The sequence below is a fragment of the Vulpes vulpes genome, chromosome 12 (assembly GCF_048418805.1).
Source record: "Vulpes vulpes isolate BD-2025 chromosome 12, VulVul3, whole genome shotgun sequence".
Lineage (NCBI taxonomy): Eukaryota > Metazoa > Chordata > Mammalia > Carnivora > Canidae > Vulpes > Vulpes vulpes.
Window position 1 is genome coordinate 65,498,890 of NC_132791.1, and position 27,874 is coordinate 65,526,763.

The following is a 27,874-nucleotide window of genomic DNA, read 5'->3' on the forward strand; positions in this document are numbered from 1 at the left end:
TGCTTCCCCTTGCCTGTTTACAGCTCATGCTGTTTAGATATACAGTTCTCTCTACCCTGTGGCTTCTCAGGATCATTTTGTTTGATTGCTGAAGGTCTTCATCTATCACCTATTTCTGTTCAGGCTGCAATTTTAACCCTTAGATGGTGTCTCTGCTTCCTCACCTGGGAATAGCTCTGCGGTGTGTCATCATGCCCTACACTGCCCTGACATGGATCTTCTCAAAGTCAACCCCCTGAGATGAAATCCAGTGGATCCTTTTCTGTTCACTTAAAAAAAAGACAAGAGAAAGGTAGAGACATAGGCAGAGGGAGAAGCAGGCTCCCCTCAGGAAGCCTGATGTGGGACTTGGTCCCAGGACCCTGGGATCACGACCTGAGCCAAAGGCAGATGCTCAACCACTCAGCCACCCAGGTGCCCCTGTTTACTTTTTACTAGACCTGTTGGCAGCAGTCTGCAATTAGATACTGACTTCTTGAAACATCGTGTGTCTCTGGCTTCCCTGTGTTTTTATTTTATTTTTTAAGATTTATTTATATTCATGACAGACATAGAGAAAGAGAGAGAGGCAGAGACACAGGAGGAGGGAGAAGCAGGTTCCATGCCGGGAGCCTGAGGTGGGACTCGATCCCGGGACTCCAGAATCGCGCCCTGGGCCAAAGGCAGGCGCCAAACCGCTGAGCCACCCAGAGATTCCCCTTCCCTGTGGTTTATCTGACTTGTCTGTCCTAGTCTTCTTTGCTTTGTCACTCAAACTCTAAATGCTGGGCTTCCTCAGCTCCTGATTCTGGATTCTCTTCTCTTCTCACCCCCCTCATTTTTCACAGGTGATCTTCCCAGTTTTCATGGGTAAATTATCACCTCCACCCCAGTACTTCTAGCCCAGTCATATGTCCTGAGCCCCAGACCTATGCATTCATTTAACCAGTGTTTATTGAAGGCTTTGGTGATTCTTGGTTATAGAGTGGAATTTGTGCCCTTATGGGATGTTCAGTCTGTTACTGGATACAGATATAAAGCAGCAACCAACTATGTAATTACAGAATGAAAAACAAAAACAACAAAATAGCAATGAAGCAAAGGAATGGGATTCTGTGACAGAAATAGGAAGCTGTCAGGAAATATTTCTGAGGAGATAATTGAAATATATATATACTGAGAGTTGAAAGATGAGAAGGATCCAGTCAGGAGAAAAGCATTCTGAGAAGGAGAGAAGGACAGACTGGTTTAATGTCTTTACTTGACTACTTGGAGTATCTGACTTTGGACATTTTGACCTTTTCCCAGGATTGGTTTGTAAGAGCTCAGAGGAAGGGATCTTGAGTGTAAGGATCTTTTTATACTGTATTATTGAGAGTAGACACTCAATACAGATAGACTTTGGAGGAGAATGAATAATATGTGTTTAGAAGGAACTGTGTATAATTTTTTCTTAAAATATTTTATTTATTTATTCATGAGGGACACAGAGAGAGGCAGAGACATAGGCAGAGGGAGAAGCAGGCTCCCTGCAGGAAGCCTGATGTGGGACTCATTCCAGATCCCGGGATCACAATCTGAGCCAAAGGCAGATGCTCAACCACTGAGCCATCCAGATGCCCCGGGACTGCATAGTTGAACAGAAAGGGTATGTGAATACAGTTTATTTAAACAAGTTCCCTAAAAGTGTTAGGCGAACCACTTAACAATGATGCAAAGGTATCTCAATAGGATGCTGATAGAAAAGTATTTCAAGTATAAATGCAAGGCTAAATTATCATGCCAGCTTTATCATGTAGTTTTTAGTCTATTCAGAATTGCTCATTATAAATGCTGTATATAGTTTTTTATAAAGAAGATGAGTCTCCTACATTTAGCGAAGATTTATAGTTTTTCTAATCCACTGCCCTACCCCCTAATAGACTTTATTTTTTAAATAAGTCTTAGACTCACAGCAAAATTGCATGGAAGGAGCAGAGATCTCCTATATATCCTCTGCCCCCACCTCTAGGTAACTTCGCCCATTATCAGCATCCCCTGCCAGGGGGGTACATTTGCTAAATTGGATGAACGTCATTGTAACTCAGTGTCTGTAGTTTTACATTAGGGTTTACCCCTGGTGTATATATTTTGATTTTGGACAACTTTATAATAACACTTTATAATATCCACTATTATGGTATAATACAGAGTATTTTTACTGCCCTACAAGTTCTTTTTGCCTTTTCATTCCTCCTTAAAGCATAAGGCTTTAAGCTAATCTGCCTTTTTAAAAAAAAATATTTTATTTATTTATTCATGAGAGACACAGAGAGAGAGGCAGAGACACAGGCAGAGGGAGAAGCAGGCTCCATGCAGGGATCCCCATGTGGAACTGGATCCTGGGACCCCAGGATCACACCCTAGGCCAAAGGCAGGCACTAAACCGCTGAGCCACTCAGTGATCCCTGTTTCTTAAAAAATAAAAATGATGTGGATTTTAGCTTGTTTTCAGTTACATTTAGTTAATATTTTAGGATTATGATTCATTCCAACACTTCTGCATTTTGCTTTTTCTAGTGAAATTTTACACCTTTTAAAAGCTCTTCTCTGCCTTGGCATAGTATGTATTTTGCTTGTTTTAACTGGTTAGATTACAGTTCTAGAAATCAGAGAATACTTAGGTGTTAGTGAAATATGACTAATTGATGGCTCTTTATATTTTATTTCATTAAGCTCTTGGAATTTTACTGCCCTGGGTGAACTTACCTACATTTATGCTTATAATAGTTTTTAAAACTAACATGCATTTTTTAAAAAAAGATTTTATTTATTTATTCATGAGAGATAGAGAGAGAGAAGCAGAGACACAGGCAGAGGGAGAAGCAGGCCCCCTGCAAGGAGCCTGATGTGGGACTCGATCCCGGGGACTCCAGGATCAGGTCTTGGGCCTAAGGCAGGCGCTTAAACTGCTGAGCCACCCAGGGAGCCCCTGAAATGCATTCTTATATTTGGGTGACTAGCAAATATCAATTATTTGGCCATTTACTTAAAACAGTATTCCTTTCTCTAAACATGTAACTGTCAGCCTAGGGAGTTCCAAAAATTGGTTTTATTCAGCCAGTCCAAACAGTTTAACTTTAGAGTAGAAGCTTGCTAGTTGGAAGTATAAGATCTCTTCAACATGAACAGGATATTTAAAAAAAATCCCAAACTGGTTTGTTATTGCTAGATACATATTTTATTAGAAGTGTGTTCCTGTTGAGTAAACAGAATGTACAGGTGTACAGAGTATAGAAGAGAGTGTGTTTAGAGAGCTTGTTGGAAAGGAGGGAGAGGAGATAGCTATAGAGATTAGTGGTGGTTGTATTGGGAAGGGCCAGGTAATCTGTGTTAGGGAGGTTAAGAAGAATTCAGCCAAATGTATTAGAATCCACCAAACTAAGCCCTGGAGTATTTTTAATATTTGAATGGTTGTCACAAGTGTGATTTCATCAGGTGACTTTTAGCTATAATAATTTCTATTTTTTTAAAAAACGCAGACTGATTTGTGATATAGTGGTAAAAGTCTTGACTGAGAAGAGTTCGAGCCTCATTCTAGTAAAGAAGTGAGGCATCTTAATTATACTTTTATATCTTCTATAATTACTGCCATGAGCCTGAGGATAAGAGTTAGACATCACTGACAAATCATTGATCCTTAGAATAATGGAATAATGTCAGACCACCCAGTATTTTTTACTTGAGGAAGGGAAACAGCAAGGGCTTGCACACCTATGAGGCCTAGGTATTTTATTTTATTTTATTTTTAAATTTTATTTATTAATGATAGTCACACACACACACAGAGAGAGAGAGAGAGAGAGAGGCAGAGACACAGGCAGAGGGAGAAGCAGGCTCCATGCGCTGGGAGCCCGATGTGGGACTCGATCCGGGGTCTCCAGGATCGTGCCCTGGGCCAAAGGCAGGCGCCAAACCGCTGTGCCACCCAGGGATCCCGAGGCCTAGGTATTTTATATGCTAGATTTTATTTCTCATGACAACAATTTTAGTGTTGGTTTTGTTGTTAGCTTTTATTTTTTATTTAAAAATTTTTTAAGAAGTTTTTTTGTTTAATCTCTATACCTCATGTGGGATTTGAACTCATGACCCAGAGATCAAGAGTCACACATTCCTCTGACTGAGCCAGCCAGGTGCCCCTGTATTGTTAAGTATTAAATTATGGAGTAGGTGCAACACCCCCCCCCAAAATAAACCCCCCAAATAATCAGATTAAAATGGGCAGAAGACCTAAATAGATATTTTTCCACAGAAGACATATGAATGGCCAACGCACACATGGAAAGATGATCAAACCACTCATCAGGGAAATGCAAATCAAAAACCACAATGAAAGATGCCACTTTATACCTTTCAGAAGGGGTAAAATTAAATTAAAAAGTTGCAAAATAGCAAGTATCAGTAAGGATGTGGAGAAAAGGAAACCCTGGTGCACTGCTGGTGGGAATGTAAATTTGTGCAGAAACTGGAAAACAGGATGGAGGTTACTCAAAAAATTAAAAACAGAAATACCTCTGATCCAGTAATTCTATAACTGGATTCTTATGCAAAGGAAGTGAAAACCCTAATTTGAAAATATATATGCACCTCGTATCTGTTGCAGCATTATTTACAGTAGCCAAGTATGGAAACAACCAAAGGGTCTGTCAATTGAGAAATAAAGGATATATGGTGTGTGTACACATACATATGGTATGTATAGTGGAACAGAGAATCTTATACAGATTATATCTTATACAAGATATCTTATATAAGATATAGATAATCTTATATTTTATAAGTGGAATCTTATACAATATGTATATGTTTATATGTATTTGAAATAGAATATTACATGACCAAAAGAGACTGAAATCCTGCCATTTGCAACTACATGCATGGACATAGAGGATATAATGGCATGTGAAATAAATTAGACAGAAAGACAAATACCATATGTTTTCAGTACGTGGAATCTAAAAAAACAAAACAAGTGGACAAAGAGACAAACAAAAAAACCCAGACTCTTAAATGCAGAGAACAAAATGGTGGTTGCCAGAGGGGAGGTTAAAGGGGGATGGGTGAAATAGGTGAAGGGGATTAAGAGGTACAGGCTTCCAGCTATAAAATAAATAAGTCATAGAGTTAAAAAGTACAGCATAGAAAATATAGTCAATAATATAATAATGTTGCATGGCGACAGATGGTGATTACACTTAATGAGCACTGAGTAATGTATAGAATTGTTGGATCATTATGTTGTACACCTGAAACTAGTAAAACATTGTATTTTAATCATACTTGAGCAAAACAAAAAAATTAAGGATGAGGAGGTAGAGGTAACAAGTAAGTAGCAGAGTTGGGTCTCCAGCTCCAGTCTGCCTGGCTCCTGGGCTTAGCAAGCACTTAACCTAGCTCCATGTTTGCTGCAAAAGTCTTATGATTTTGTTGGCAGAGTAGATAGATGTAGTCACTAGTTAAAGTGGAGCCACCAAGTCTGCAAGAGTAGCTCTGATTTTCATACTATGTATATATGTATGTCTTTTTATTTTTTAAAAATATTTTATTTATTCATGAGAGGGGGGAGCAGAGACAGAGGCAGAGGGAGAAACAGTCTCCATGCAGGAAGCCTGACGTGGGACTCGATCCCAGGTCTCCAGGATCACATCTTGGACTGAAGGCGGCGCTAAACCGCTGAGCCACCCGGGCTGCCCATATGTATTTTTAAAGTAGGCTCCACCCTGGGGCTTGAACTCACAACCCTCATGTTGTACTGAGCCAGCCAGGCACCCTGATTTTCATATTTTTTAAACTTAAGTATGTTTACTTCAAGCTTAGTAACAAGATACCCCAGCTTTAGTGTTATCTAGCTCCTTTTCTAAAAAAAAATTGAGGTGTAATTTGCACATAACATTATCTCAGTTTCAACTATGCAATGTGTGGATTTGATGCATTTTTATGATACAGTATGATTAGCACTGGTAGTGTTAGCTTTGGTCACATAATTATCCTTTTTTTTTTTTTTTCTGGTGAGAAGATTTAAGATCTAGTCTCAGAAAATTTGAAGTATAGATGGTCCCTGCCTTACAATGGTTCATTTTAGGATTTTTTGACTTTACGGTGGTGTGGGTGCAGGAGCAATATGCATTCATTAGAAACAGTACTTTTGATTTTTGAAGTTTTACATTCTCCTGGTCTAGCGACATGTAGTATGATACTCTCTCATGATGCTGGGTGGCAGCAGGGAACTACGTAGCCTGGAGAACAACAACCAATGCACTTAAAACCATTCTTTGCCCAGCCAGTCATTCGGTCTTTCACTTTCAGTACGATAATCCATAAGTTACATGAGATAATTCAGCATTAGTAAAAAGTCTTTGTTAGATGATTTTGCCCAACAGTAGATAAGTGTCCTGAGCATGTTTGAGCAACGTTGGCTAGGCTAAGCTATGATGTTTGGTAGGATAGGTGTATTAAATGTGTTGTGACTTAGGATATTTTCAACTTGATGCATTTATGATGTGACCCTGTCATAAATCGAGGGAGGTCTATATATCATACATTACTGTGACTATAATCACTATACTGTGTATTTGATTTTTAGAACTTACTCATCTTCTAGTTCCTGGTTCATACCTTTTAGCAACATATAGCTCCTTGATTCCACATCTTAATCTTTCCTTATTCTTTAGGTTTGCATATTCTGGAGAAAAAGGTGGTGGGGATAAAATCATGAGAGAGGGACAGAGGGGAAACTGCAGATGTTTAAGAAGAATGCAAGAGCCACACACATTGGCAGCCAACAGATGTTTTGTTTTGAACTGGTGTTTTACATTTTTAAATTAGTTCTAACAGTTGAAAAACAAGACGTTTTATATATATAAAAAAATCCAGATTTCTGGCTTCTGTGAGAATAGGAAGATCTAGCAGCTCAGGGACCACCTTTTGGAGCAGTAATTGATTGAGGTGAGCATTGGTTATGACGTTGGGTCCGGTGTGATCTGTCCAGGGCACCGTAGCTCCTAGCTATTCCTGCTTGATTCATTCTTATTAACTACCTGCCCTTTGTAGGCATTTGCTTTTTGCTTCTAGGTCTCATGTACCATTATGGCTGGTCTGCTTAAGCAGCAAAGTAAATCAGCCTACGAGTTTGGTAGGTACAAGTGAAAAATGATGATTCCCAAGGCAATTAGTTTAGGATATATTAAGAGTGTTGAACTGCTATCAGCACTTAGGTTTAGAAAACAAACTATTTTGGTAAATTTAAAGTCACCTAATTCTTGATGATAATTTTTAGATTAAAATTTAGATAATTTGAAAATTTAATTCTTTGTTCATATCAAAAAAAAGTATCGTATTCCTAAGAGAAAAGTATTAAGTTAATATGTTCTTTCCTATTGGTTTAGAAAATATATTTATTCTTTGAAGTCGTTAATTTGTAATATATGTGGAAAGCTAACTGATTTACAAATTACTGTGCAAGCTAATCTTATGTTCAAAGTTGAGCAAAGATGATATATGTCAAGAGGGATTTTTTTTTCTTAATTAAGTCTCCAAAGAGGAATGACCAATTTTAAAAACCACATTAGAGCTTTCTAAATGTTTGATTTATTTTCCCTAAGAAAAATAAGAATTATATCATTACCCTCCAATGGATAGAAGTTTTCTTCAAAGAACATCAAAGCACATTAATTTTTAAAGTACATTTGCCCAAAATTAATAATTCATTGTTATGTTCGTACTTATATAGTGAGAGAAAATATTCAGAAAGAGTCTAGTCCAAAATTTGGTATCATTTAAAAGGGGTTCACAGGTTATAAAGTGCTCTTATGTATGTAATTTATTTAATACATGAGACAACTTTGTGATTTTAATAGTTATTCCCTTTTATAGACCCTCAAGGTGAGGGAACTAGTAAGGGCAGACTGCTTTAGCTTTCCTACTTCTATTATTACACCACTTAATAAAGGATTGTAATAAAGGAAGCAAACGGTATAACTAACCTTGTTTTCCTGCTACATATAATAAATACTTCCAGTGAGGTGTTTATTTGTGGTCTTCAAATCCATAGATTCTTTTCTTTTTCCTTTTTTTTTGGCTATTATTTTGGGAAAGGGGATTTTTAATTACTATTTTTTTTTTTTAAGGTTGAGCTTTTATTTCTTAAATCCTTTACCTGGCTAAGGTCAGCTTCTTATTTCTGTTGATAGGTCCTCATTTTTTTCAGTCAGAATGGCAAATTTGAAGATATTACTGATAGGAATTTATTTTGTTTTCCCCTGTTTTTTGTTTTTTTCCTTTCTTTTGGTTTTCTCTGCTGGAAGCCTAATGGGAATGCTGTGGGAAAAAAGCAGCAGTGAAATGAAGTAAATACAAGTCTTCTAGAGTTAGGGGGGAAAAAAGAAAAGTTATAGGAGGAGTCTTTGGACTTTGCAAAGGTTGAGAGGGATTAGCCTGTGGGAGAAATATCTGACCTGTTCGTTTATGTAGACATGTTACTTGACAGGCTACTCTCTTTCTTTCTTTTTTAAAAACTGTGCTAATATATGTATAACAATATTTATAATTTTTATGATTTTAACTGTATAACTCAGCATTATTAGATACATTCATAATATTATATAATCATGACTACTATCTGTGCACCAGACTTTTTCATCATCTCTGACATTAACTCTGTACCCATTAAATAATCATTTCCCATCCTCCATCCCCCCCAGCCCAGCCTCTGGTAACTTCTACTCTATTTCTATGAATTTTCTTTTTCCAGATCCTTTTTATATCATATAGTATTTATTTTTCTATGTCTAATATTTCACTTGGAATAATGTTTTCAAGTTCCATTCATATTGTAGCTTATCAAAATTTCTTTCCTTTTCATGTTTGAATTGTACGTATATATCACTTTTGTTTATTGAGTATTCTTTTTTTTTCCTTATCTATTATCCATTCACTTGTTGATGGACACTTGTGAATAGTGCTGCTATGAACATTGGTACTCCTGATTCTGTTCTAATTCCTGTTTTCAATTTTTTTGGCAGTATATACCTAGGAATAGAATTGCTGGGTAGTATAGTATTTCTGTGTTTGCCTTTTGGGGTATTTTCAAACTGTTTTCCAGCTCCTTTTCAAAAAAGCTTATTTGATTTTTAACATCTGGGTATGATCATGTTTATTCCTTTCCTGGAGACCTTCCATGCTTGTATTTCAGGTAAAGAATGGAGTCCAGGCTCTAATGTGGCTTGCAATGCCTTGCACATTTCTTCTTCATTATACCCTTCCCATACCCTCTTCTCCAGCTACCTGGAACTAATCCCCCAAAATATGTTTTTTGTGTTCTAATTCATGCCTTTGTTCTGTTATTCCCTTTGTATCAAATGCTGTTTCCTCATCCCTGGTGTCTGAGATGCTATTCTGTTTCAGGGTCCAGCTTAAATACCTGTCTTGCCTGCCTTCTAAGTTTGAATTATTTGCTCTTTTGACTGTTTTTTTTCCATGATACTAGTGGATTCCTGTGGCTTAGCCTTTTCCTACTTCTTGTGTCTTTAACCGTATATTCGTAATTACTTGTAGACATTTTGAATTGAAGAGTTTAAAAAAATCTTTTGATTCCAGTCTTTTGCTTCTTAGTCCTCTCTTTCAGACTCATAGGTTTATTTGTTTATCACCAAATGTTTTAATGCTACTGCTAGGCTTTCTGGGGCTGGGGAAGCTAGGTAGAATTATGTGGTAAGACTTTCCATTGATCATTAAATGCTTATATAGGATCCCAAAATGGATGGCTCGGAGGGTGTGCATTTTGGAATTAGAACTGGGTTCTAGCCCCAGCTTTCTCAAGAAAGCTACTTAACTTCTTTAAGTCTTGATTTCACCATCTGTAAATTAGGACAGTAATACTACCTGTCTTTGTCAAGTTTTTGAGATTCAGTGAACGTAAAGTATTTAGCACAGTCACTATAACAGACAAGTAGGCAATTAGCAATAAATTATTCCTCTTATGGGGCGCCTGGGTGGCTCAGTTGGTTTAGCTTCGGACTCTTGTTATCAGCTCAGGTCTTGATCTCAGGATTATGAGATCGAGCCCTGTGTTTTGCTCTGCACTCAGCCTGGAGTCTGTTTGAGATTCTTTCTGTCCCTCTCACTCTGTCCCTCCGCCTTCTCACATGTGTGCGCATGCTCTCTCTCAAATTATAAATTAAAAAATTCTTCCTCTTTATCTTTTCCTCTTCATTCTTTCCTCATTTTCTTCCCTTCTCTTCCTCTACCTTCTCCTTCCTCCTTTTCCCTTTTCTTCCCCTATTCTCCCTCTTTTTTTCCTCCTCCATGAAATATCATTATTATTATTTATGAAATTGGTCTATTTTGGAGTTAGTTAACTCTTTCCATGTTAGAATAGTTTTTCTAGATTTAGAGATTAAGGGCAAGTAAATAATCTTACACGTATTGTGCTCACTATGTATTGTGGTCACTATAAATAAATTGTCTCATGATGGAGATTTTGTTATTCTGGGCTTTCCAAGGTATTCATTTTCCAACCACAAATAAATGTTACATTGATGAGAAACACTTTTTTAGGTACATCAAAATCAGTGACTTACTCCATAGCATTATTATAGTCCCTTAAGTATGTAAGCATCAGTAAATTAAACCTTATATTTTCTCTTTTATATCAAAGAAAATTCTGAGGTCTCTTGAGAGTCCTAATTTTACATAAAATTAGGAGGAATACTTCCCTAATGAATCAGCTATATAAGGATCTGTATTTTAAAATACAGTTTTTAGGTAAGGAAAAGAAGAAGAAAGAATAAACAAAATGAAGATGTTTTTAGTAATGTGATCTCTTAATTCTGTACTGTTCTTTGTTAAATATCTTTAATGAGGAAAGCTGGTCCTTGAGACTTCAGTATTTAACTGCTTGCTTGTCAGGGTGGACATTCATGCAGTTGACTTTCCTTGGCCAGTGGATAAGAAATAAAATTCTGTTACACACAGACCTTGAAGCTCACTTTGATAAATCATGTGGATATTCTTTATTCATTCAATCATTATTAGTTCAATATTCAGTTTCCAATAAATGCATAGGTTGGGCCATAGAAAATGATTGAGAGATTATCTCCTCTAAAATTTGTAGTCAACTGAGTGTAAGTGCAAATATATCTAAGTAATATTTAAGACAAATTATGAAATCATAAAATAAAAGTTTGCAGAGGAAAGAGTGATTTAATTTGCTACTAAGAAGGTTGTTTTGTTATTTTTGTAATTGTTTATGTTTCTATAAAAGAAAATAGAAAGTAAATAGTATGATAGCAATATAGATGATTACTTATGATTACTTAAGATTCTCAGTCTTAGCTGATTTGTCACTTTGTCATTGAAGTTTTGGTAGGGGCTTTATATAGGTGTTCTGTGTAGTCATTGGTCTGGACACAAGGCTTTGTTATCCAGGCATCTGGCTCTTCTTAAGGCTTCTTTATATGTAATAAAATTTACTAAAAATTTTCTTGATTATAGTTTCTGTAGTTGGAACAAGCTTATCTCTAGGCCAGTGATTCCAAAGTTGATTACATACCACAGTTAGTTAAAAAGTTTAGGATGAAATTCTAATAGATATTTTTTCTATGGTTGTGTGTATTTATTGTATACTAATGTATGATGTGCCTCATAAACCATACACACACACACACACAAATTTTAAAAAGGAAGAGGCAATGTTGAAATAAACCATTTAAAAATGTTTTGCATATTGTGATGGAGTTATGCTACCATTACCTGTTATTTTGAGGCATAATGCATATATATGGTGGGGTTCACTGTTAAAGGCAGTAAGATGTGAATCCACGTTCAACTAATCTTTATATTGCTTTTTAAAGTTACTGTCATAAACTAAAAAATGGAAGAACAGATAAATGAAACCAGGAGCAGGTTCTTTGAAAAGATCTACTTTTCAAAGAAGATCAACAAAATTGATCAGCCTCTAGCCAACCTCATAAAAAACAGAGAGAGAGAGAGAGAGAGAGAGAGAAGACTCAAACAAAATCACAAATGAAAGAGGAGAAATAACAATCAATACCAAAGAAATGCAAACAAGAGTAAGAGAATATTATGAAAAATTATATGCCAAAAAATTGAACAACCTAGAAGTAATGGATAAATTTCTAGAAACATATACCTACCGAAAACTGAAGCAGGAAGAAGTAGAAAATTTGAACAGACCAGTTACCAGCAATGAAATCAAATCAGTAATCAAAAAACTCCCAATAAACAAAAGTCCAGGAACAGATGACTTCATAGGTTAATTCTCTCTAACACTTAAAGACAAGTTACTACCTATTCTTCTCAACAATTCCAAAAAATAGAATAGGAAGGAAAACTTCTAAATTAATTCTGTGAGGCTAGCATTACCAAAACCAGCTAAAAATACTACCAAAAAAGAGAACTACAGGCCAATATGTCCGATGGACATAGATGCAGAAATCCTCAACAAAGTATTAGCAAACTGAATCCAACAATACATTAAAGAAATCATTCACCATGATCAAGTGGGAAATATTTCCAGGATGCAAGCGTGGTTCAGTATTTGCAGATTAATCAATGTGGTATATCACATCAATAAGAGAAAGTATAAAAAACATATGATCATCTCAATAGATGCAGAAAAAACATTTGATTTTATTCATTCATGATAAATTCCTCAACAAAGTAGGTTTAGAAGGAAATAGAACTGAATATAACACAGGCCTTATATGACAAACCCATAGTTAACATACTCAATGGGGAAAAACTGAGAGTTTTTCCCCTAAGGTCAGAAACAGGGCAAGGATGTCCATTCTCACCACTGTTATTCAACATAGTACTGGAAGTCCTAGCCACAGCAATCAGATGAGAAAAATTAAAGACATCCATACTGGTGAGGAAGAAGTATAACTTTCATTCTTTGCAGATGACATGATATTGTATATAGAAAACCTTGAAGACTCTACCAAAAAACTGCTAGAACTAATAAATGTATTCAGTAAAGGCATAGGATACAAAATCAATGTACAGAAATGTTGCATTTCTATACACTGAAAATAAAGCAGCAGAAAGAGAATTTAAGAAAACAATCCCATATACAACTGTACCAGAGATAATAAAATACCTAGGAATAAACTTAACCAAGGGGGTGAAACACCTGTACTCTGAAAACTATAAAACATTGATGAGAGAAATTGAAGACAACAAAAAGAAGTGGATTTCATGCTTATGGATTGGAAGCACAATTATTGTTACAATGTCTATACTACCCAAAGCAGTGTGTAGATTTAATGCAATTACTATCAAAATATCAACAGCATTTTTCACAGAACTAGAACAAACAATCCTAAAATTTATATGGAACTATGAAAGATCCTGAATAGTTAAATCATTCTTAAAAAAGAAGAAATTGGAGGTATCACAATCCATACTTCAGGTTATAATACAAATCCCTAGTAATCAGTATGATATGGGCACAAAAATGAACACATAGATCAATGAAACAGAATAGAAAGCCTAGAAATAAATCCAAATATGGTCAATTAATCTTTAACAAAGGAAAGAATATATAATGGGAAAAAAGTGTGTCTTCAACAAATCGTGTTGTGAGAATGGGACAGCTACATGCAAAAGAATGAAACTGAAAAGAATGGAATATTACACAGCCATAAAAAGAATGAAATCTTGCTATTTGCAACAGTATGGGTAGAGCTTCAGACTATGGGGCTAAGTGAAATAAGTCAGAGAAAGATGAGTACCATATGATTTTATTCATGTGTGGAATTTAAGAAACACAATAAATGAGGAAAGGGAAAAAAGAAGAGTGAAAAACCAAGAAACAGACTCTTAACTATAGAGAACAAACTGATGGTTACCAGTGGGAAGCGGGTGGGAAGATGGGGGAAGTAAGTGAAGGGATTATAGAGTATACTTACCATAATGAACACTGGTAATGTATAGAATTGTGGAATTATATTGTACACCTGAAACTAATATAACACTGTATATTAACAATAATGAAATTACAATGAAAAACTTAATAGAAAATGTTGTCATACCAGATTTTATTTCTTAACTCTGATGAAGTACTTGAAGTAGGAATAGGTAAGAAACAGCTCTCCCACAAATTTACTCATTTGTGATTGTGTGATCAGAACTTCTTCAATATAGATTCTTTGACAAGTGTATGTAGTTTCTTTGTGGGTGCCATTGTTAACACTCCATGTTATGGAATGCCTTGTTTTCTATCAGGATCTCACTTATCCTAACACATTACCATATGACCTATCAGCCTAAGGAGGGAGTGTTAATCCATATACTAAATATTAGTAATGCTTAATTCGAAGTAGAAGTGGTAATGACCCATTTGCTCATTTTACTTAATCCACTTCGGAAATCACTATTGTAGACATGCCCTCTGGGGGCACAGGTCTTTGAAAGTCTCATCAAAACATATTCTCTTTATGGAGTTATTTTTTCTCTTTTAACAGTGATTTTCTTTTCTTTCTAAGCCTATCCTTCCTTTACTCCTAGAAGAAGTTATAAAATAAGGTAGTGATAAAAGCAACCTTGGCAGGTATGAGAATATCATTGTTATTTATATTTGAAGTATTCAGACATGGTAGATGTTAACTGTTTTTATTCCCTTTATGAAATGAAAATTTATTTAATGTATTATATAAAAAATTAATTATAGTAAAAAGGAGATGTTTCTTCTCTCATTGGTTATATTGAACATAGTTTGAGAAATTTAAAAACTATTTATTTTATAGATTAACTTTCTCTAAAATGACAGTAGAGGGCACTGTGGTATTTGGTTTTTCAAAGCCTATCTTAAAATTAGAAAGTTGTTGGCATTTTTGTGTGTAATATAGTGTATCTATTCAACTAATCTATTGAAAAGCTATGCAACTCTTTGTTCTTTGCTTTTTCCCTCCATTAGGACTAAAAAAATTTTGTTGAGTACTGGGAGTGTGACGTATACTCTTTTTCTGGGTTCTACATTTGCCTTTGTTTAGTGGATGAAAGAAATCCTTTAAAAATAGTCATTCTTGTAAATCTCTTCACTAATTTTTAAAGTTTGCCTATGTGAGATTTTCTTGATTAAAGTCAGTACTGTGAGAAAAATAGCTTTCAGTGAACATGATATAAGAATTTAATTAAACTTTTGAAAGATGATTTTTTTAAGTCCTAGCATCTCTAACCGTATGTCAGATATAATTTTATTTGCCTCCAGCCTGTCAGAGATAGTGTGCCCAGAGTGACAGATTACCTGTGTATTACAGCATTCACTGAGGAAGCCAGTCAGTCTGACAGGAAGCCTATATATTTATTCCTACCTCCTTAACGAGAAAAGAAGAAAAAGATTATTCCATAAAATTTCCTCAGGGAAATTATTTGAAAATCCCATTTATATTTTAAGAATGTAATTAACCTTAATTGGGTTGTATAGATTTTAAAGAAGATAAATCTCAGTGATGGAAAACAGTATTTATAACACATTTGCAGTGCACTGTACATTTTCCTCTCTTCTCCATTTACAAAGCATTGCAAATCTAGAAGACAGAATGATCTCAACTCCTTCTTTGGCCATTCTGTTATAAATTAGCTGGAAACTACTAATATTAATGATTATATTTTTATAACCTTTGTCTGCAGTTCAGGAGCTATTCCAGGATCTACTTGATGTGTTACCAGTTTTATGAAGGTGGACACTGAGAATCTGTGATGTGCTCAAGATCGCAAAGCAAGATAGTGAATGACTTTGTCAGTGATATACCTTAATAGTTATTCCCTAAACCTATATCCAATTGACCAGTTGATATTTCTTCAGATATTAATATTCTTCAGAGCTATATAAATTCTGGAAGTAGCTTGATTTTTATTTAATTAATTTATTTTTAAGACTTAATTTTTAAAAGTAATCTCTCCCCCCAACATGGAACTTGAATTCATAACCTGAGATGAGTTGCATGGTCTACTGACTGAGTCAACCAGGCATCCTTTGATTGTTTTTTTTTTTTTTTTTTTTAAGATTTTATTTGAGAGACAGAGCACAAGTGGTAGGGAGCAGCAGATTCCCCACTGAATAGGAAGTGCGATGCTGGGCCTTGATCCCAGGACCCTGGGATCATGACCTGAGCTGAGGGCATTTAACCAACTGAGCCACCCATGCACCCCAGGCACCGCTTGATTTTTATTTCAAAGTGAATGTTTACTATTATAAATAAATAATCAGTTTTGATGTGTAGTTGTTTGGTATTTATTTTCCTATCACCTGTAATAGTTCATAGGAAGCAAGGATCTTTTAAAAAATTCCTTCTGGCACAGACAGAATAAATAAGTTCCATGAGGGCAGGAAATTTTGTCTGTTTTATTGTCCCAAGTGTCTAATGTCTGGCACACAAGTGTGCAGTAAATATTTGAAAAAAATTGGTTGAAGTTGGGACACCTGGGTGGCTCAGTGGTTGAGTGTCTGCCTTTGGCTCAGGGTGTGATCCTGGGGTCCTGGGTTCAAGTTCTGCATTGGGTTCCCCGCAGGGAGCCTGTTTCTCCCTCTGCCTATGTCTCTGTCTCTCTCTCTGTATCTCATGAATGAATGAATGAATGAATGAATGAATGAATGAATGAATAAATAAAATCTTAAAAAATTTGTTGAAGTTATAGGTTATTTAATCCATTATCAATTTAAAATATTTAAACCTCCTAGAGTTAAGTTTGGATATAGCAAGACTTTTTTGTTCTTTGGAAAAGGTTTTATTTACTTATTCTTTAAAAAGATTTTATGTATTTATTTATGAAAGAGAGAGAGAGTGAGGTAGAGACATAGGCAGAGGGAGAAGCAGGCTCCCTGTGGGGACTGATGTGGGACTCCATCTGAGGACCCTGGGATCACAACCTGAGCCAAAGGCAGACGCTCAACCACTGAGCCACCCAGGTGCCCCTGGAAAAGGTTTTAGAATGAGGAGAGGGGCACCTAGGTGGCTCAGTCAGTTAAGCATCTGTGACCCTTAGCCACAGCTCAGGTCATGATTCTGTGGTCCTGGGATGGAGCCCCATGTTGGGCTCCTTGCTCACCAGGGAGTCTACTTCTTCCTGTCCCTCTGCCTCTGCCTCTGCCTCTGCCTCTGCCTCTGCCTCTACCCCTGCTTGTGCTCTCTCTCTCTCTCAAATAAATAAATAAAATCTTAAAAAAAAAAAACATAGAATGAGGAGAACAAGTACTCTGCTACTTATCCAGTAGTGGTAAGAGATAGTTTAACAGTTTGAACAGCTAGGCACCAGAGTAGCATATGCAGACCATTGTCAAAGAGGAAATTATGAGAAAAATTGCTGTTAAAGTAGCAAATAAGCACAAATTTATATTGTAAAGTAACTTGCTAAACATACGGTTGATCAGTTGGAATGCGAAGTGTTTTAAAGTACTATAGTTTTATTAGTTTGAGCTAATTGGAAGTAGAATTAGGTTAATAAAGGGGACATGCTTTAAAATAAATAGGTAATGATGTTTTATGAGCCTGTCAAAGTAGAAGCCAAAATAATTAGTTTTAGCTTAAATCATAGTTATGGTTTTTACTCATAAAATGCTGTGTTTTTTAAAAAATAAATATTTCCTTCAGTAAATATTTTTGCCCCTTATATATTGTTGTTTGGCCAGAATGATCACAAATTACAGCAAAGGGAGATCTGAGATTCTGAATTTCATTTATAATACAAACTAATTGCTCAAGTATTAGGGAAGAAATGAAGGGGAGATCAATATTTGATATGTTAGAAAATGAAGAGGTAGGATAAGAAATTGTGTAGGAGAAGAAAGGCATCCCAAGGTGGGGCAAGGGGAAGAGCAAAGCTATTCCTTCATGTATTGAACAGTATTTATTGATAGCACAGTATTTACTGTGCTAGGTGCTGGGGTGAAAAGTGAAAAGGCAAAGTCTTTGCCCTCCTGCAGCTTAACACTGTAGGGAAGGAAGCCCACCTTCAGATAACATGATGCTAAGTAGTAACAAAATGCCTCTCTCTTACTAATTAGGTTAAACATTCTGTTTCCACTGCATTTTTACATTTTTTAAAACAACAGCTGTATTGAGATTTGATTCACATACCATGGCATTCATTCTTTTAAGGTATACAACTCAGAGGTTTTTGTTAATGTTAGCTGAATTGTGCAAACATCACCACCATCACATGGTTTTAGCAGGATTTTCTTTGAAGACCTCTTTTCCAGATCTTTCTCTTGAGCTGCCTTCTTCTTTTGGTATCACATCCTGCTTGTTAGGCTCCACTAATTACTAGCTGATTGTCCTGTCATTTTCGTACAATGCCTTCGGCTGTAAATTTCTCAGCCCGATCCCGTTACATTCAGGCAGGGATAGCTTTTGAGGTCCCCCCTTTGAGGTTTGCTCTGACTGCAGGTGTGCACTTCTTAGCTGTCTCTTCCCTAGGTTCTTGCTGGTTTATCATACAGCTTACTGGTCTTCATTAAGGGGAGTTATTATCTTTGAAAGCACATGGAAGCTTGAATTTGCTCACACTCTGTTTCAAATGAATTTCAGTTCCTTGGGGGAAGAGCTTTAGAGCTCTGTTTTCTTATAGTCTGCCTGTCTTGGGCAGACTCTCTTAGCCACTATTCTGGGCACAGGGTTGAGCAAAAGCCTCGCTGCTTCTGGAATAGAACTTTTGTCCTGAGGGCAAACTAAGTTGGTTGAAGACGCTTGGGGCTCCAGCATTGCCAGCCTCCTGCACTATGGTGAAGCTTCTCTTCTATAGGTGGAGGCTGTATGGAGGAAGGCAGCCTCTGCTCTTGGCCACACTCACCAGGAATGTAACCTCTTCTCTTAGGGTTGGAGGGGATGAGAAATGGCTTACCTTTTTTGTGACATATGGGGTAATCCTCAATGAGGAGCTGAGAGGGAGCTCTGTTCTTGCGGCCACACCTCCCTGGAGTGGAGTTTGTGAACTTGAGCTGGGGCAATGTCAGAAATTGGTTATGGCTCAGATGCCACAGACTGTCCCAGTACCAAGTTTTAGTAGATTTTCTTGAATAATGTTTCTTCCTTTGGATATGCTACTAGGACAGTCTCCGGAGACTTTCAGTGATCATTTTTGTTATTTTGTTTTAAACTTTTAATTTTCATTCTAGTTAGTTATCATACAGTATTATATTAGTTTCAGGTAGATGATTTAGTGATTCCAGAATTCCATCCATCACCTGGTGCTCGTCATGCTCATCGTAAGTGTCCTCCTTAATCCCCATCACCTATTTACCCCAGTTCCTTATCACCTCCTCTCTGGTATCCATCAGTTTGTCCTCTATAATTAAGTCTGTTTCTTGGTTTACTCACTCACCCTCTTATTTTCCCCCCTTTGTTTTGTTTCTTAAATTCCACATAATAGTGAAATCATATGGTCATTTGTCTTTCTCTGACTTATTGTGATGAGCATTATACTCTCTCACTCCATCCATGTTGTTACAAATGGTGAGATTTCATTCTTTTTACTGCTGAATAATACTCCATTGTGTGTGTGTGTGTGTGTGTGTGTGTGTGTGTATATATATATATATATATATATATATATATATATAACACCTCTTCTTTATCCATTCATCAATCCATCGACACTTGGGCTGCTCTCATAATTTGGCTATTGTAAATGATGCTGCTATAAACATAGGTGGTCCATGTATCCCTATGAGGTGAGTGTTTTTATCAGCTTTGCGTATTTCATTGGGCTTTGGGTCTGTGAAGTACTTTCCCTGTCATCATAGAAGTGGAACTTTACATACTACTTAATTCCAAATCTTCCTAAAATTCAAAGATGTGTTCCCAATCCAGGTAACTGAATTTTTGTTTTCTTTTATGTACAGAAGTTTTGGTCATATATGAAATCCAGAGCTACCAAAATCCAGAGCAGTTCCTTGCACTATCTAAAGTGTCATACTGAGGACTTTTATAACCACTATATGTGTGATGAACTAAAGATGTTATTTTCAGAGTTTATTTTACCTAGTGTTTTTTTGCCCACAGAAATCTGCAGTGTCTACCCAGCTTATTTACGTGACTGGATTTTGCAGTCTTTTGACTTCACTGATATGTGGATGTTTCCTTTATAGGATATTTGATGTTTTTTCACTTTATTTCATAGTTTGTCATATAACTTACAGACATCTAAGATGACATCTATTTTTTAATAAATATATATTTTTAAGTTTATTTAAGTAATCTCTATACCCAGCATGGGGCTCCAACTCATGACTCTGAGATCAAGAGCTGCATGCTCTACTGACTGAGCCAGCTAGGCACCCTGGTGATACTCATTTTAATTCTGAATTTTTAAATTGGCTCCATATGTTATTAAATTTTATTTTGTAAAAGAATTCTACTGACATCTGATTGTGCACTTCAGTCATATAGAATTTCATATAAAAATCAGAATCTTAAAATTTTAGAATTTGAATGTACTTTATCTTCTTCATCTTTATACCCAATGAGTAATCTTTTTTTTTTTTAACACTTTATTTATTCATGAGAGACACAGAGAGTGGCAGAGGGGGAAGCAGGCTCCCCACAGGGAGCCTGATGTGGGACTCGATCCCAGGACCTTGGGATCAGGACCTGAGCCACAGGCAGACGCTTAACCACTGAGCCACACAGGTGCCGTGTAATCTTTTTTTTCTAATTGCAGCCCTCTTTTATCACTTTACTATACATAGTATAGTATGTCACTATACATAGTATAGTCTTTGTCACTATACATAGTTCCATCAACCACTCTCTTTTCCTCTCTATATTTACTTGTGTTTACTCTTCTTGTGACCACTGAAAGATATTCTTCATCCCTATTAATCTGCTCAGATTCAGGAGAGGTAATCCATGGTAGGGCAGAGTAATCATGGTGAATCATTTCAGACATCACTGGAAAGGGAGTATATTGGTTTTCCTTGGGTTAACCATCTATTCTAGGTTCAGTGATGGAGAGGGGAGATGGGATCATGTTGTACAATATATTTCTATTTCTAAGATATCACCTAGATAATTTCTTCAATAGGAGCATAGGTTTGACAGTTTCTTACAGAATGAGGTGGTAGATACAATTGAACCAATTTGCTCACATTCTATGGCTTATTAATGTAATCATTTCTTACCTCAAGCTATAACTCTACATAGGTTAAATTGAGGAAGGTGTTGATAGCAGTCAGTTTTATAGTAGTAACAGTATGCTGTTGGGAATTCCCTTAAATATAACATTCATTTGTATACTGTTGTAATGTCATGTAACATCTGCCTGTGATAGTGATCTGTCATGAAAATTTACTCCCATGATATCTGGCCGCTTGATGAATTTCATACTATAAACACTCATATCAAATATGGGATTTAATGGTAGAAGATTCATGTGTATTTCTTTTTTTTGTAAGATTTTATTTATTTATTCATGAGACACACACACACACACACACACACAGAGAGAGAGAGAGAGAGGCAGAGATACAGGCAGAAGGAGAAGCATGCTCCATGCTCCCTGCATGGACCTGGGACTTGATCCTGGATCTCCAGGATCAGGCCCTGGGCTGAAGGCGGTGCTAAACTGCTGAGCCACCTAGGCTGCCCTCATGTGTATGGACACACAGAAACTGGTCATTGGTTGCTTCTAAGGCAGAGAATCCTCTGGTTTGGAGGACCGAGATGGACGTATATACTTTATTCTATTTGAATTTTGTAATGAGTTGTATGTGTTACTGAAACAGTAGTAAAACACTAAGAAGTAAGTAAAATAAAAACAAAATAAACAATAACATAAGAGAAAATAAATGAATTAGACATTCTGTGGATATAATTCTAGCTAAATATAATCTGGTGGCCCATTTGGGTTTCTTCTTACATTGATAAGCTCTTTGTGTTCACTGATGGCAAATTTGATTAGAACTCTTTTCTAGGTGATAATCATATTCTTATATTTTATCATTATATCATTATATTGTTCCTTCCAATATCAGATGATTAAGAAAAGTTGCCAGGTTTCTCTTTGACATCAGATCTATTCTTGATTTGTAATGCCAGTTAGAAGTGTAGCTTCACGAATAAAAAGACCATGGTGGTGGCTTATGAGTATTCTTCACTTAGTGATAACTAAGATTTTTTGAGGTACTTTAATCTATATAGATGGTACAGAATTTAGCTGAATCTTTTTCCAAACTCTCATTTCTAAAGTCTAATTGATTAAATTCATTCTTGGTGTTTCATTTTAAAAGACTTTAGCAAATCTCTTTACATAAAGAAGAGGCATTATGTTCAAGTTTTAGGTTATTGTTATATCATTGTACTTTGAACATTTACAGGATTTCTTTTTCTTTCTGCCCTTTAGCCGGCCTCAGAAAGTATGTTTGTGTCCATTTCTACCATTGCATCCTCTGCACATCTCTACTCATTTGTACATAATTCAGCATCCGGCGGAGGTGAGTAAATTTTGTAAAATACGTAACTTCAAATAGAATATCAGTATATAAGAGGAAACATCTTGATGAGCATATTCATACCTTCTAGCTCTTTAACATTTCTGAAAATAAATTGATGATAAATGCTTTGTCTTTGGGAAAAAATTTCTTTTATATGTTATAGTATAGTGTCTTAATGCTTTAGAGACAGATAAAAATTGTTATTTCATAAAACTGTAATTCATACAAACAATAATTGAATAGTAGAGAAATTTAGAATGCCAACAATTTTATGTGAAGATGAGATTTTTGTGAGTGAAGAACTAAGAAAATCATTGCTTTTAAATTTTGATCATAGCTTATATTTCTTGATATTTCTTGTTAAAGTAGAAGTAACTGTCAATATTTTAGCGTTACAAAATGAATGTATAGTTTTATTTAAGTGAATAGAGCAAATATGTGTAAATTATATATTTTGCTTATAAAGACTTTTAAATTAGTACTTTCCTGTAGAGGTGAGAATTATGCACGTGCTGGTGTGTATGTGTGTTTGTAATTTGTAATTAACTGCAATAATGAAGGGAGGGAGGGAAAGATTTCATTGATAACCATAAATGATAGTCACTGTAAAACTAGTTGATGCATGATACGAAGTGGGTTTTAATTAACTGAAGTTAAAATTCTTTTAGCGTTTGGGAACTCAGGACATAATCTACTGAATCAGACTTCTGAAGAAGGAATAATTTTTCTTTTAAATTTCTGAAGAAATCTTTAACAAAGACTTAAAAGATTTCAGTCTGTCTTTTCCTTTTCCAATAATGAAAACACTTATTCTTGTATTGTAAATTGTTAAATATTCCATTTGTTGGGTAGCCTTTTAATTTTTTAATTTTTAAGTTTTTTAGTGTTAACGACATGCTTTTGTTAGGATTTGAACAATTTGGTCACTGGCTTTTTTTTTCTGCATTTAAATTTGCAACACTTTGCAGCTCAGATTTTTTAAAAATGATAGTTTACTGGCCATAACAGTTTTGAATAAAACTTGACTTTTGATGGTGAATGCTTTTTTCCTTTTGCAGTGTGTATAGTATGGTGTCTGTTCATTATCTCACTATTTTGTATATTTCATTATTTCCAGACATAATGTTGCATTTAAAATGTAGGTGGTTTCATTGATTTATAGTAATTTTGTTTTCAAAGGCCTCTACATTGGTAAGAAGGAAATAAAACTGTCACTATTTGAAATGACATGGTACTACAGAAAACCCTAAAGACACCACCAAAAACTTTAAGAACTAATAATTGAATTCAGTAAAGTTGCATGATATAAAATTAATATACAGAAATCTGTTGTGTTTCATTCTAACAATGAAATAGCCAAAAGATAAATTAAAAAAAAATCACAGTTATAGTTATGCCAAAAAGAATGAAATACTTAGCAACAAATTTAACAAAGGAGGTGATGGGGCGCCTGAGTGGCTCAGTCAATTAAGCATCTGCCTTCGGCTCTGGTTGTGATCTCAGGGTGCTGGTATTGAGCCCCGCATGCTCATGGATTGGAATAATTAATCTTATTAAAATATTTATATTGCTCAAAGAATTCTACTAATTCAATACAATACCTTTTAAAATACCAATATCATTTTTTCACAGGACCAGAGCAAATAATCCTAAACATTTGTATATCACCACAAAAGTAGCCAAAACATTCTTGAGAAAGAAGAGAAAAACTGGAAGTATCACAATCCCACATTTCACAATATACTACAAAGCTGTAGTAATCAAAACAGTGTTATGGTACTGGCTCAGAAATAGACACATAGATCAATAGAACAGGATAGAGAGCCCAGAAGGAAACACACTTTATGGTTAACTAATTTACAAACAAAGGAGGCAAGAATATACAATGGGGAAAAGATGGTCTTTTCTATAAATGGTATTGGGAAAACTGGACAGCTGCCTGAAAAACAGTGAAGTTGGACCACTTTCTTATACACAGAAATAAACCCCAAATGGATTGAAGTCCTAAATGTGAGACCTTAAACCATGAAGCTTCTGAAAGAAACATAGGCAGTTAAGTCTTGGACATTGGCCTTAGCAAAAATTTTTATAAATATGTCTCCTCAAACAAGGGAAACAAAAGCAAAAAAATAGTGTAATAAAGTGTTAGTGGGATGCCTGGGTGGCTCAGCGGTTCAGCGTCTGCCTTCAGCCCAGGGCATGATCCCGGAGTCCTGGGATCGAGTCCCATGTCAGGCTCCCTGCATGGAGCCTGCTTCTCCCTCTGCCTGTGTCTCTTCCTGTCTCTCTTTCTCTCGCTCTGTGTCTCTCATGAATAAATAAATAAAATCTGTAAAAAAAAATAAATAGTGTTAGTACTACACTAAAATTAAAGGTGTCTGTACAGTGAAGGAAACCATCAGCAAAAGGAAAATGCAATCTGCTGAATAGAAATAGAAGAAGGTATTTGCAAATAATAAATCTGATAAGGGGTTAATATGCAAAGTATACAAAGAACTTATACATGTCAACATCAAAAAACAATAATCTAGTTGAGAATAATCATTGTACCTGAAAGAAGACATACAGATGGCCAACAGACACAAAAAGACACTCAACAACACTTATTAGTAAAATACAAATCAAAGCCACAATGAGATATCACCTCACTCCTGTTAGAAAGACTAGTATCAAGAAGACAAGAAATAACAAGTATTGGTGAAGATGTGGAAAAAAAGAAACCCTTGTGTACTTTTGGTGGTAATGTGAATTGGTATAACCACTATGGAAAAGTATGGAGATTCCTCAAAAAATTAAAAATAGAAATACCATATGACCAATAATTCCATCAGTGGGTGTTTACCAACAGAAAATGAAAACACTAATTATGTATGTAGAAAAGTGCTTAAGGATAAAATAAAACTGTTATCTCAAAAGTAACAAAAATTTCTATAAGGAAGAAATGTTTTGTGAAACTGTGTTGCCTTTGCTTATGAACAATGTCTTTGTAGCCATAGTGATGTAAGCGCTGCTTATTGATTTAACTAAAAATATTAGAAGATGTGATGGTAAGGAGTAATAGAAGAAAGATAAATCCTCATTTATTATAAGAGGCTGTGGTTATACAGTAAGTACATTAGTTAAGAGTAAAGGCTCAGGAGCCAGATTGCTTGAATGTAAAGCCTTAATAGCTCTGTAAACTGTAACCCTGGGTAAGTTAATTAAACTCTTTGTGCTTTAGTTTCATCATTAGTAAAATGGACATGATAAAAGATACACTTCTTTACTGGTGTATTGTGGGTGGTAAATGAATCAGTTTATCTTTCTATCCATTTATCTATAATGCACTTAAAATTATGCACATTAGAGTCAGCTGTGATGATGATGATAAATGGTAGTTTGTAAAGAATATTTAAAATTGATAAATCAAGAAATACTAAGACACTCATATTTTATAGAAATATGGAGATAACTACTAGAAGAAATAGCCAAAAGAGTTGAAGTGATTGCCTCTGGGAAGTGGTGGTGGGAAGTGTATCTGGGAATATTATAAATCTTTTGGCACTGCACTATTTAATTTGACATGTATACATATGTTGTTAGAAGTTTGGAGAGTAGGGCTCCTGGGTGGTTCACTTGGTTAAGCATCTGCCTTCGGCTAAGGTCATGATCCCAGGGTCCTAGAATTAAGTCCCACAACTGCTTCTCCCTCTCCGTGCTGTGCTGTGTTCTCTCTCCTTTATCTGTGCTGTGTTCCATCTCCTTTGTCTGTCAAATAAATAAATAAAATCTTTAAAAAAACGTTTGGAGAGTAGTTTAAATAGTATGTGTCATAGTCTCATAGCGACAGTAAGGAGGAAAGAAAACAGTAGGACATACTAGAGCATGTCCTAAGCCTCTCTCCTCACCTCTCCTCATCCCATTTGTCATAGTTGCTGCTCTAAAATTGGTTTCAGGCTCGTCACAGCTCCAGCTGCTACATGTTCTTTTTAGTTGTAAATCCCTGCAAATTCTGACCTCTTGTTTCGTTATCCAACTTAAGGGTAGATGAATTTACTATCAGTATCTCTAGATTTACCCTTTTCTATTATTTTAATCAACATGTCAGAGACCTAGGACAAAAGTGGTTAGCACAAAGATGTTCCTGAAGGGTGTGTGTGTGTGTGTGTGTGTGTGTGTGTTGAATACTGTTACTAACATACTTTTTGTTTCTGTTACAAAGGTAAGTAATGTAATTATAAACTTATTTTTAGTTACTTTAGTAAATTCACATATAACATTACTCTTGTGCATTAATATGTTATACATATTAATGTGCTATAATAGTCGAATTGTTTACTGTGAGAATGTATGTAAAGCAGTGTTATATAAATTGATAAAGGTAATGGGTCTATCTGTAGGTGAACTGGCTAGAGAGGGGGTCTGTCACTTACTTGATCAGGCTTAACATACCCAATTGGGCCAGTGGAGAAGAGCCAGACAATGACTGATCATTATAGACCAAAATAACCAAGAGGGAGGCTCAGGCAAAATAGCAAATCAGCTGGGTATACCAGGATAAAGGATAGAATTCTTGTGACAAGAAAGGTGGTTTTCAGTGTTGTAAGCTAGGATGTTGGGAAAAAAAACACTGATAGTTTAATGGAATTTACAGGAATGGTTACTAGATTTCTCTGTTCTAAAGTTGTTATATTTTCCACCTTTCCATACTCTTTATTGTTGGAAGTGGGCCATAAATCTATCCAACATTCAGGTGAATAGGAGAGATTAAGCTCCAACTTTTGGAGTAGGGAGTACTTATGTTTATTACTTGGAATTCTTCTATAAGGAAGATTTGTCTCTTCTCTCCTATTTATTTATTTTATATTTTTGGATCATGATCCATCCACTTTTCTACTTTGTTACTCAAATTATTCCATTTTGGTCATTAGGAAGTTCTGTGTCACTTTGATATGTCCCATGATTTTGTTTTTTTTTTTTAGCACTTCTTTCTTTTCTGGACACAAAGATTTAGGCAGTTATCTTCAAGTTGACATAGTACAAAATGTAATTACTACTGAAATAAAATTTGCCAGAATAAATGATTCATTTTAGTTAAATAAAAATGTCATTTTTCATACTTTTAAAAAAGATTTTATTTTAAGAGAGAGAATGAGAGAGAGAGAGAGAGAGAGAAAGCATGAGCAGAGGGAGGAGTAGAGGGAGAAGCAGAGGGAGGGGGGAGAAGAGAGGAGCCCCACTTGGGGCTTAATCATGGGACTCCCGAGACTCCAGGATCATGACCTGAGCCAAAGGAAGATGTTTAACCGACTGAGTCACCCAGATGCCCCTCATTTTTCATAATCTTAACCATTATTTAGGTTAATTTATCTTCTTATTCCATCAGTAAACCTCTAAACACAAGTAGAATAAAAATAAGCAGTAGTA

The 27,874-nt window shown here is 35.6% G+C and overlaps 1 protein-coding gene across 2 annotated transcripts in view; it reads left to right on the forward strand.

The window, feature by feature from the left end:
• Positions 1 to 27,874, forward strand: part of DTWD2 (DTW domain containing 2) — a 172,646-nt gene that overhangs the window by 71,928 nt on the left and 72,844 nt on the right. For both annotated transcript variants that reach the window (XM_072728765.1, XM_026015408.2), the window contains one exon: positions 22,378 to 22,468. In XM_072728765.1, the coding sequence (XP_072584866.1) occupies positions 22,378 to 22,468 (91 nt within the window). The remainder of the gene's footprint in view (positions 1 to 22,377; positions 22,469 to 27,874) is intronic.